Source organism: Bombina bombina, chromosome 6, assembly GCF_027579735.1.
Source record: "Bombina bombina isolate aBomBom1 chromosome 6, aBomBom1.pri, whole genome shotgun sequence".
NCBI lineage: Eukaryota > Metazoa > Chordata > Amphibia > Anura > Bombinatoridae > Bombina > Bombina bombina.
In genome coordinates, this window is record NC_069504.1 from 1,069,644,669 (window position 1) to 1,069,657,445 (window position 12,777).

Consider the following 12,777-nt stretch of genomic DNA (forward strand, 5'->3'; position numbering starts at 1 on the left):
ACCATGTGGGGTCAAAATGATCACAAGAACGGTAAGCAAACATCCCAGAACCACACGGGGGGACCTAGTGAATGACCTGCAGAGAGCTGGGACCAACATAACAAAGGCTACCATCAGTAACACACTACGCCGCCAGGGACTAAGATCCTGCAGTGCCAGACGTGTCCCCCTGCTTAAGTCAGTACATGTCCGGGCCCATCTGAAGTATGCTAGAGAGCATTTGGATGATCCAGAAGTGGATTGGGAGAATGTCATATGGTCAGATGAAACCAAAGTAGAACTGTTTGGTAGAAACACAACTCGTCGTGTTTGGAGGAGAGAGAATGCTGAGTTGTAACCAAAGAACACCATACCTACTGTGAAGCATGGGGGTGGCAACATCATGCTTTGGGGCTGTTTCTCTGCAAAGGGAACAGGGTGACTGATCCATGTACATGAAAGAATGAATGGGGCCATGTATCGTGAGATTTTGAGTGCAAACCTCCTTCCATCAGCAAGGGCATTGAAGATGAAACGTGGCTGGGTCTTTCAGCATGACAATGATCCCAAACACACCACCCGGGCAACGAAGGAGGGGCTTCGTAAGAAGCATTTCAAGTTCCTGGAGTGGCCTAGCCAGTCTCCAGATCTCAACCCCATAGAAAACCTTTGGAGGGAGTTGAAAGTCCGTGTTGCCCAGCGACAGCCTCAAAACATCCCTGCTCTAGAGGAGATCTGCATTCAGGAATGGGCCAACATACCAGCAACAGTGTGTGACAACCTTGTGAAGACTTATAGAAAACGTTTGACCTCTGTCATTGCCAACAAAGGATATATAACAAAGTATTGAGATGAACTTTTGATATTGACCAAATACTTATTTTCCACCATAATTTGCAAATAAATTATTTCCAAATCAGACAATGTGATTGTCTGGATTTGTTTCCACATTTTGTCTCTCATAGTTGAGGTATACCTATGATGAAAGTTATAGGCCTCTCTCATCTTCTTAAGTGGGAGAACTTGCACAATTGGTGGCTGACTAAATACTTTTTTGCCCCACTGTATGCCTCTTTTCATTGGATCATCCAATTTGTTCAGCTAGCTCCCAGTACTGAATTGATGCTCCTTCAACGATGGGTACCAAGAGAATTAAATAAATTTGTTAAGAGATGTAAATTGGAAAGTTGGTAAAAATGGTATGCTCTGTCTGAATAGCAAAAGAAAAACAAATGGATTGTATGCTCCTTTAATTGTTTCCTTTTACGGTCCTGTATAAAATTACTGCATTGGTGAAACCTTTAGAGTTTGCAACTGTTGTAATATTTTGTACCTGGAAGTTTTCTTTGATCCTGGCAGGAGTGAAGCTTTTTGCAAGCACAACTACTCCCCTCTGCAGCATGTGCCGAATGGCCACCTGAGCAGGGGTACGGTGGTATTTTTTTGCCATTGTGTTTAGCACAGGATCTTCAAGGAGGAAAGGAGAATTTTGATTCACCCTAGAAAAGAACACATTGGTTTATTCATTCCCTTTAATTTATAAACAAGGTTTATGTTACAGAAATATTGTTCTGGCCTTTAGTTATTTTGAATTAATAAATAAACTTGTTTTGATTTGCAAATCATTTTTCATCTGTAGCATTTTTGTCAGGAAAGAACTGTGGTAACAGAAAAGACAGCATTAGCACAACTTGCCTTTCAGGGCAAATATCTCGTTTTTTAAAGGGAAACCAGAGATTGGCCATACTTCATACACAGCATGCCCCAAATCTACCAACAGTTTGTCCAACCCCGTTCTTGGTACACTCATAACTCTCCAGTGACATAGTGTAGATCTCTTAGTTCTGGAAGGTGCCTATGAAATGTTGGGAGATATGTAAAATGCATTCCTACCAGTCTTTGTATTCTTCACCCCAGAAACAGTCTTAGCACCCTAGGAAGAAGATAGATGGTCTGCTCTAAAGTGTGAGTGGGGGGGGATTTTAGGTGTGGCAGAGCCTGACATTTTTGGGGAGGATTAAGCTAGTTCCTTTTTTTTACTGTGGCTTGTGAAGGGTTTGGACAGTGTTATCAGAGACATAAAAACATAACAGTTCTGCAAAATGTTGGATAGTTAGAACCTGTGAAATTTTACACCCAATAATGCATCAATAGAATAGCATAAACCCCAAATTTCTTGGGGGAAGGGGTGTGTGCATCTTTTAAAACCAACCTACTTCATTCATCTTAGGCTAATAAATGTCACTTATTTTGAAAGGCATCCAATTTGAATATGAAATCCTAATTTTCACAAAAAAATCTCTGCTCAAATAAGATTGTCTAAAATGATTCTCCAACACTGTGAGATCCTTCATGAGATTCTAGAAATGCAAATTTTATTGCAAAACAGGAAGCTTCATATTTTGCATTTAATTCTTTACTGAATCCCATTTTCAATCATTTACTGAATCCTCATAGAGTGACATAATAGCAAGAAAACAAATCAACAACCAATAAGATCTCAGCACTATGTAACAAACTCAAGGAAGACAGTCTTTACTTCCTGTTTTTGTTTTTTTGCTGCTTCCCAGTAGTAAGCAAGCTAAGTGATTTTGATCTCTTACTTATACGTATATATGCTAGTATGGTCATGTTTACTTTCAACTTGTAATACGCAAGCAAGTTAACACGGGCACGTTAATTCAATAATGTGTGCATGATAACGTTAGCGCCACTTGTAATCTACCCCTATGTGTTAGTTTTTGTGCTTCTTCATCCGCAACGCACTAGTTGTATCATTTTTTTTTTTCTAGGTAAATCAAATGTTTCAAGACCCTTCTTCTTGTTTCTGACCTCGCTCTCGGATCATCCCTCAAACTTGATATTCAGGTCCTGGGTCTCATCCAGGGAGTTGAGACAGTGTTTATGAAGTCACTTCTCAGCCACTGGGTCCTTACCTGGACAGACGCTAACATCTCCACAAGTGTGACAGTAAGTATCATAGTATTTATGTAGAACTGGGCACATTTACTGGCCATATATCGCTAAAATTCAGATAATTTGCGTCAGAACAGTTTATTTATATATATATAATGTAGCAGAATGTTATTGGATTCTAGGCTATAAATATTTCTTTTTAGCCACTTGAGTTGCTTGGAGTAATTGAACACATATGGGGGCATATTTATCAAGCTATGTATGGAGCTTAATGCCCCGTGTTTCTGGTGAAAAACAGAAGTTATGAAGCAGCGGTCTAAAGACTGCTGCTTCATAACCTGTCCAACTGCTCTGAGGCCACAGACAGAAATCAACCCGATCGAATACGATCGGGTTGATTGACACCCCCTGCTAGCGGCCGCGAATCTGCAGGGGGTGGCATTGCACCAGCAGGGCACTGCTGGTGCAATGATAAATGCAGAGAGCGTATGCTATCGGGATTTATCAATGTGCAGCGGACATGATCCGCAATATCGGATCATGTCTGCTCGCACCATATTAAATAGGCCCCATGGTCAATTCTTTGAAACTAAAACTATTATTAAGCATCATAACACTAAAAACCTGTGACATCGGGACCAATTTATCATGTGTTGGGCGTGTGAAATGCTTGTGCAATACCGCCCCCTGCACATTCTCAGCCAATCGTCCACTAGCAGGGGGTGTTAATTTGATCTTTTAAGCAAATTAACAATAATATAATTTATATAATCTATAACAAGGCCTGATAGATAAAGGTGGGAGTGTGTCATCCCTGGTCTCTGCTTAGTAGTAGAGAAGCACATGGCAGTGATTTATCATTGTCTGGACTGGATGGACAAGGTTCACAGTTAGTGAACCTGTCCTCCTGGGATCATAAATTGCTGATGCTGATGCAATGTCAGCTCTGCACTTGTGCAACCAATGGCACTAAAGCAGCGCTTGTCAATCCCCCTGGTTAGATTGGTGATTTAAACCATCACCTCTTAAGTGATGGAGAGGATTTAGACCACTGCGTCATAAATATCAGTTGCAGGCTTGCATGCATAAATCAGCCCTATAATATGTGTAATCTATTCAGTATTAAAGTGATATTCCGGTCAAAATTTAAATGCATATAGATGAATGACATCTTTGAATAGAAACGTATTTGCAATATATATGTGTGTGTGTGTGTGTGTGTGTGTATATATATATATATATATATATATATATATATATATATATATATATATATATAAATATATATAAGTATATATATGTATATATTTAAAAATAAAGAGAATATATTCTTGGAATGTGAAATATTAATTTTTCTTGTCTGTTAGCGCACTTGAGTAAACGCGATGAGGTTTGAGCACAAGTACGAGTGTTATGTTTTTTTTCCACTTTTAATGCTCCATTGAAGTGAACCCACTTAGGGCTAGATTATGGGTGGAGCGCCAATTAGTGCTCCCGCTCACGCATTAATGCTCGAGCGGGATCGCTAATTTGCGCTACACTCCTAATGTAGCCCTAAGGGGGTTCACCATGGTATAAACAGAAAACAATATAGATATATATTACAGTTAAAGGGACACTCAAGTCAAAATAAACTTTTATGATTCAGATGCAGTTTTAAGACACTTTCCAATTTACTTCCATTATCAAATTTTGCACGTTCTTTTTATATTCACACTTTCTGGGGAACAAGATCCTACTGAGCATGTGCACAATCTCAAAGGGTATATGTATACTAGTCTGTGATTGGCTGATGTCTGTCACATGATACAGGGGCCCGGAAAATGGGAGAAAAAATTTATTTGCCAGAAAAAAATCTACTGCTTATTTGAAATTCAGAGTAAGTGCTATTGCATTGTCTTTTATTATACACATGTTAATTATGCAATTTAACTGCATTGAGTGGTGCTTTAATTTAAAGGAAATCAGATATGAGCTGGAATTCAAAATATTAAAGAAATACTAGTATAATCAATAAATCATAAATCATGAGACAGTCATCAGCCAATCACAAAATGCATATACATGTATCCTGTGAATTTTGTACATGCTCAGTAAGAGCTGGTGCCTCAGAAAGTGTGCACATAAAAAGATTGTGCACATTTAGATAATGGAAGTGCACTGGAAAGTTGCTGAAGTGTGTGAATCAGTATACATTATCCAATGGTCACTTACCAATTCTCATCCCTGCTTGAACCCAGAACAGCATATGCAACCAGCACGATATCCTGAGACTTGCAGAATGCCAGCAATTTGCTCTGATTTAGATACATGTGACATTCCACCTGAAATTAAAGGGAAATTAAACACTAAATAAATGCTAAATAGAAGAATTAATTCAAAGAAAAGATTATTCTGAGAATAACGTGTGTATGTATTTTTTAAAGTTTCATTAGTTGTTTAAATATTGAAAAAATAATGTATACGTTTTAGGGGCTTGATGCCCCTTGTTTCCGGCGAGCTTTTATTAAAACCATAACTTTTATTAAAACCATCAAAAAAAGCTTGACATCAAAAAAATAAATAAATCATGTAACTCAATCCAAACATTAATACTAGGGAAATGTATTTGTTTATTATATTGTATTCCAGCCATCAATATAAGATTAAATGAACATGGACAAGCTTTTATTCAGCACAGCTCCGCGTTCGTACTATGGGCTCTATTTATCAAGCAGCGGTGGGGGATTGAATTCATCCTAATCCGATTATTGACAGCCCCTGCTCACTGCCATTTCTGGTGAAATGATTGTGCAATGATAAATGTAGACAGCGCATGCTGTCCGCATTTAGCGATGTCCAGCAGACATTATTCACTATAGCGCTCTACACTTGATAAAACAAACCCTATGGGTGTAATGTTACCAGCAAGACTCACACATGCGCTCTAACAGACCATGGAGCAGACTGTAACTTCATAGACAAAAAGCACTTTACGTGCATATAGAAGTTTTAGCATTGGCAAGAGGTAAGATATAAAAAACACGCTGCATAAAAATACAAATATTTAGATAAGTAAACTGGATTATAAGGAAACATTCACACTCAAACATATAACAGCTTATGATTTTTCTATTAAAAATACTTAATTTTTTGGGGGTAAACTGTCCCTTTAAGGAAACATAAACATTACATTTTTAAATTTATTTATATGTATAATATTTATTGCTGCCCTAGGCATAGGCCTAGTTGGAATTATGGAGATATGTGCTTGATTGGCAGCCTGACCCCGATAAAGATGGAAAATAAACAATCGGAAACTAATGGCTTCTGACAGTTTTTTCGCTTTGCAACTTCGCAAAACCCTAACGGCGGCTAAATGGAAACAAGTGCATATTTGTAATAAATACATATTCACAACAGATATCATTTTACTATAAAGTACATGAAGGCACATAAAATCCAAACATTTTCTTCCGTTATTCAGATATAACATACAATTTTAAACAACTTTCCAATTTACTTCTAGTATCTAATTTGCTGTGTTTTCTTGGTATCCTTTGTTGAAAAGCATAACCAGGTACTAGTAGGTAGACCTAGGAGCTAGCTGCTAATTGGTGTCTGCACATATACACCTCTTGTCAGTGGCTTGATAATGTATTCAGCTAGCTCCCAATAGTGTATTGCTGCTCTTTCAACAAAGGATACCAAGAGAATGAAGTAAAATTAATAATAGAAGTATATTGGAAAGTTGATATAAAATTGTATGCTCTGAAACATGAAAGAAAAATGTGGTGTTTCATGACCCTTTAGTAGTTAGTAACCATCAACTAAAAGAGTAATCTCTCTGCTGTTAAACTCTCTCTCTCTCTCTCTGCTATTTAGCCCTGACTCTGCTTTTCATCTCTCTCTCTGATGTTCAGTTGCTCTCTCTCTCTGCAGGTCAACTCTCTCTTTGCTCACTAGTCCCCACCCCCACTCCATCAGACACTTCTAAAAAGGCATGCAGACTTCTCCACCTCTGTTCTGTCGAGAACTCCAATTCGTCAAAAACTCCAATCTGGCTTCACTTCTGGTGATTCTTTTATTTTAATATCTGTTTTGCCTCTGTCTGGGGGGCCACAGCAGACCCTTTGCATACATTACAAGTAAACCTTGGGGAATGAGATGTACAAGGGGGGCTTCACCCCCCTAGAACCCCCCATGTGGAGTCAAAATAGATAGTGAAGATAGACGACTACAGGGCCTATCTGATTGGGTGTGAATCCTGTCACTCATAGGACAAGGACCAATCAGATGTATGGAAGTACCAGAAGTGACGTCAGATTGGAGTTTTCGACAGATTGGAGTTCTAGACAGAACACCTCCTTTATCACTGCTTCATGCTGGGAACTGTAGTTCCCTGGCTGTAGACAGAGTTGCTAAAAGCTGAATAAATCGCATGCCATAGCTCTGCAATGGATATAACAATAATACCAGTGTGAGCGTAGCGCATAGATAATTAAAAAATTAAATAAGTAAACAGTCATGATAGAAAACATAGTTAATTCTTACCTGATAAATTCCTTTCTTTCTTAGTGGTGAGAGTCCACAATTCCTTACTTGTGGGAATTCATCTCTTGGTCACCAGGAGGAGGCATACACACACCAGAGCTTTAAAGGGACATTAAACATTAAATAAATGTTAGGTAGAACGATGCATTCAAAGAAAAGATTAGTCTGTGAATAACATGCAGAAGTATTTTTTTCAAGTTTCATGAGCTGTTTAAATATTTACAAAATAAGTGCAAAGTTTTAGTGTCTATAAGACAATGGGAGCTGCCATGTTGTAACTTCGGTTACAATCTTTGCCGGGGCCAATTAGAGACAGTTATACAGTATATAGGTCACTAGAGTGTACCATTGGATGTGTTGAATATAACAGTGTTCTTGCTTCCCTTTCATTTCTAACGAAACTGAAAAGTTCACAATTTCAGAATGGAATTACAGTAAATGGGAACAAAATAAATAATGAAAGTTGCAGAGTTTTTTATATATACAATGTATCATTTTATATTACCATCTCAAATTGTTTAATGTCCCTTTAAGTAACCCTCCTACTTCCCTTTCCCTCCCAGTAGTATGTATAGCCAAGGATAGGAGGAAGAAGTAAGAAAGATAGAAGGGTAAAAAGGTGAAAACTACAACTGCCACCATCTAAGAAAAATGGACGGGTTTCATGGACTTTCACCTCCAAGAATAAAGTCATTTATCAGGTAAGAATAAATTATGTTTTCTTTCTTAAGGTGGTGAAAATCCATGATTCCTTACTTGTGGGAACTAATACCCGAGCTGGGGAGTCCACAAAGTAAAACAGGTGGTTAAATAAGGGAAGGCAGGGACCTACTTACCAGGAAATACTGCCTGAAGGACCTTTCTTCCAAAAACTGCTTGAATACAGATTTTCCTAGTGACAGATTTACAAGCCTGAATAAAAATCTTTATTACAGAGTCGGAAAACCACTCTGAGAAAGAACTAAGCATTCAACCTCCAAGCAGTCAAACTTGGATACAGAAGATTTTGATAAAAGAATAAACCTTGAATAAGTCGGTTTGGATGTTGAGGAAAATGCCAGAGAGAAGCACTGAACATCTAGACTAGATCTGCAAAACAAAAAAACAAACAAAAGAAATTTGATTCTGCTTGATCCGAACAGTTACCGTCAGCAAAAGCACAATTAGTGGAAAAAGGTAAACTTGCTGATAGAGGATCTATCATGTCCATGTGAGGATAAATGAAAGGAACAGATTTAAAAAGAGCCCAAGCCCGAAGCACTCTGAAAATCGCACAGAGTTCTTACAGAGTCGAGCAGCCTCGACTCCTGAGATGACCAACCCCCTCTGAGATATTCACCAATAACTATCAGACAATAGAATTTAATAAATACTTTAGTTAACTTAGGAAAGGTCAACATTGTTATGTGCATGGGCACATTTAAATTTCAAATATACTTCCATTAGTAAAAATGCTTCTAGTAGAAGTCAATACTGTTTTTCAATGTTATACACACATATGCTGTGAGTTCCCTGTGCACCAGTATTCAAACCTCCCACCTTCTTAGGGAGTCATCAGTGGCTTGTACGGCACAAATTAAATCTACACTGATGCAATACACATCACTGTCAGCTCTCTGAGCAGACATGGTGTTTAAATCCTGATCCTCTGGTCACAAAAAGCATATGTGTGTATGCCACTGAAACAGTCATAACTTTTACAAGAAGCATTTTTGATAATTAAAGTAAAATGCAAAAAAACCTTCTATTTCCAGGCCTGGACCATGATACATGATCTTGCTTGACTCTGATACCATTTTAGCAGACTACGACTTTAACTATGGAGCCTTTCTTGCAAGAACCGCCATGGCATCAGAAAACAAGAGTGTCAGACGCAAGCAGCAAAAGTACTCCTCAATATCTTCTAAGAGTTATTCCTCTGAAACCAAGTTAGATAAGGAATCATACCAAAGAGATGCTATGCATGCAACACAAGCGATACCTGCTGGTTGGACTAATACACCCCTGTAGAAAATCATCCAACTCTTATCCATAGGGTCTTTAAATGTGAAGGAGAGAAAAGAACCCCAGGTTTACCCCACTCCTTGGAAATACGCGTGATCAAGGCAGGGACTGTTAAAACCTCCACTGACTTAGATTTAGTGATGTCGCAAACCTAAAATTTTCGGTTCGCGAACCGCGGACTCGATCTTCTGGTATTGTTCGCGAACGCGCGAACCGCCATTGAATTCAATAGGCAGGCGAACTTTAAAACCTACAAGGACTCTTTCTGGCCACAATAGTGATGGAAAAGTTGTTTCAAGGGTACTAACACCTGGACTGTTGCATGCTGGAGGGGGATCCCTGGCAAAACTCCCATGGAAAATTACATAGTTGATGCAGAGTCTGCTTTTAAGCCATAATGGGTCTAAATCAACTAACATTCCCAAAGTGGCTGTCTCAAAACATCCCGGACAGAAGATAGATTGATAGTGATAGATAGGATAGATAGATATACATAGATTGATAGTTAGATAGAATCGATAGAAGAGAAATAGATAGATTTTTTAGATATATAATTACCCTAATAAATTCTAATAATCAAACATGCGTTCTTGGACCCAACTAGCTTGTGTCAATTAGTACTTTTCTTAGCACTTTAATCCCTGTTCCCCCCCCCCTATCGGGGGAGTTCTATATGGCCTGCCAGATTACCCTGAAAAATTATAATAATAAGACATGTGGTCTGCTACCTATTTTAACGAGGTTGTGTTTTAAGTACTACCATTCTTAGCACTTTAATCTCTGTAACTCCCCCTATTTGGTGAGGTCTATACGGCCTGGATGATTACCCATACAAAATATAATAATAAGACATCTGCTCTTGGTCTGCGACCCATGGTAACTATGTTGTGTTAATTAGTAATGTCCTTCGCATTTTAATAGCTGTTACTCATACTCACCCTATCGGTGGAGGTCTATATGGCCTGCATGATTACCCTTACAAAATATAACAAACATATGCTCTGGGACCCATGGTAAGTAGGTTGTGTTAAGTAGTACTGTTCTTTGCATTTTCATACCTGTTACAACACCAAATGGTGGCAGGTCTATCTGGCCTTCATGATTAGCTGCACCCAAACCCAAAAAAAAGCCGAGTGGTCTTAGACTAACACCCATAGCTAACTCTGTTGTTTCAATTAGTACTATTCTTAGCACTTTCATCCCTGTTACGGGCGGTCTACATGGCCATCATGATTAGCCGAACAAAATACTACAATCCAACCTTTGCTCAGTCTTCATAGGCCCTTCATTGTCTGTATTTTGATAGTACAGTTCTTATTATTTTTATAGCTGATACAACACCGAATGTTGTCAGCTCTATATGGCCTGCATGATTAGCTGCACGCAATACAAAAATAAATCCAAGCGGTCTTGGATTAACACCCATGGCTAACTCTGTTGTTTCAAGTAGTACTATTCTTAGCACTTTCATCTCATCATCCCTGTTACTTCCAGGACTCTCGGTGGTGGTGGTCTACATGGCCATCATGATTAGCCTAACCAAATACTACAATCCAACCTTGGCTCAGTCTTCCTAAGGCCCTTCATTGGCTGTATTTTGGTAGTACAGTTCTTATTATTTTTATAGCTGATACAACACCGAATGTTGTCAGCTCTATATGGCCTGCATGATTAGCTGCACCCAATACAAAAATAAATCCAAGCGGTCTTGGATTAACACCCATGGCTAACTCTGTTGTTTCAAGTAGTACTATTCTTAGCACTTTCATCTCATCATCCCTGTTACTTCCAGGACTCTCGGTGGTGGTGGTCTACATGGCCATCATGATTAGCCTAACCAAATACTACAATCCAACCTTGGCTCAGTCTTCCTAAGGCCCTTCATTGGCTGTATTTTGGTAGTACTGTTCTTATTACTACATGGTGGTCTACATGGCCATCATGATTAGCCTAACCAAATACTACAATCCAACCTTGGCTCAGTCTTCCTAAGGCCCTTCATTGGCTGTATTTTGGTAGTACTGTTCTTATTAGTTTAATAGCTGATACGACACCAAATGTTTTCAGCTCTATATGGCCTGCATGAATAGCCGCACCCAAAGCCAAAAAAAAGCCAAGCGGTTTTGCACTAACACCCATGGCTAACTCTGTTGTTTCAAGTTCTACTATTCTTAGCTCTTTCATCTCATCATCCCTGTTACTTCCAGGACTCTCGGTGGTGGTGGTGGTCTACATGGCCATCATGATTAGCCTAACCAAATACTACAATCCAACCTTGGCCCAGTCTTCATAAGGCCCTTCATTGGCTGTATTTTGGTAGTACTGTTCTTATTAGTTTAATAGCTGATACGACACCGAATGTTGTCAGCTCTATATGGCCTGCATGAATAGCCGCACCCAAAGCCAAAAAAAAGCCAAGCGGTTTTGCACTAACACCCATGGCTAACTCTGTTGTTTCAAGTTCTACTATTCTTAGCTCTTTCATCTCATCATCCCTGTTACTTCCAGGACTCTCGGTGGTGGTGGTCTACATGGCCATCATGATTAGCCTAACCAAATACTACAATCCAACCTTGGCCCAGTCTTCCTAAGGCCCTTCATTGGCTGTATTTTGGTAGTACTGTTCTTATTAGTTTAATAGATGATACGACACTGAATGTTTTCAGCTCTATATGGCCTGCATGAATAGCCGCACCCAAAGCCAAAAAAAAGCCAAGCGGTTTTGCACTAACACCCATGGCTAACTCTGTTGTTTCAAGTTCTACTATTCTTAGCTCTTTCATCTCATCATCCCTGTTACTTCCAGGACTCTCGGTGGTGGTGGTCTACATGGCCATCATGATTAGCCTAACCAAATACTACAATCCAACCTTGGCCCAGTCTTCCTAAGGCCCTTCATTGGCTGTATTTTGGTAGCACTGTTCTTATTAGTTTAATAGCTGATACGACACCGAATGTTGTCAGCTCTATATGGCCTGCATGAATAGCCGCACCCAAAGCCAAAAAAAAGCCAAGCGGTTTTGCACTAACACCCATGGCTAACTCTGTTGTTTCAAGTTCTACTATTCTTAGCTCTTTCATCTCATCATCCCTGTTACTTCCAGGACTCTCGGTGGTGGTGGTCTACATGGCCATCATGATTAGCCTAACCAAATACTACAATCCAACCTTGGCTCAGTATTCCTAAGGCCCTTCATTGGCTGTATTTTGGTAGTACTGTTCTTATTAGTTTAATAGCTGATACGACACCGAATGTTGTCAGCTCTATATGGCCTGCATGAATAGCCGCACCCAAAGCCAAAAAAAAGCCAAGCGGTTTTGCACTAACACCCATGGCTAACTCTG

At 39.2% G+C, this 12,777-nt stretch overlaps 1 protein-coding gene across 1 annotated transcript in view; it reads right to left on the reverse strand.

Annotated features, from left to right (window-relative positions):
• Window positions 1-12,777, reverse strand: part of LOC128662454 (aldo-keto reductase family 1 member C15-like) — a 113,262-nt gene that overhangs the window by 13,109 nt on the left and 87,376 nt on the right. The window contains exons 6-7 of the mRNA XM_053716242.1: window positions 5,110-5,219; window positions 1,313-1,478 (exon numbers count right to left, since the gene is read on the reverse strand). Of these exons, the coding sequence (XP_053572217.1) occupies window positions 1,313-1,478; window positions 5,110-5,219 (276 nt within the window). The remainder of the gene's footprint in view (window positions 1-1,312; window positions 1,479-5,109; window positions 5,220-12,777) is intronic.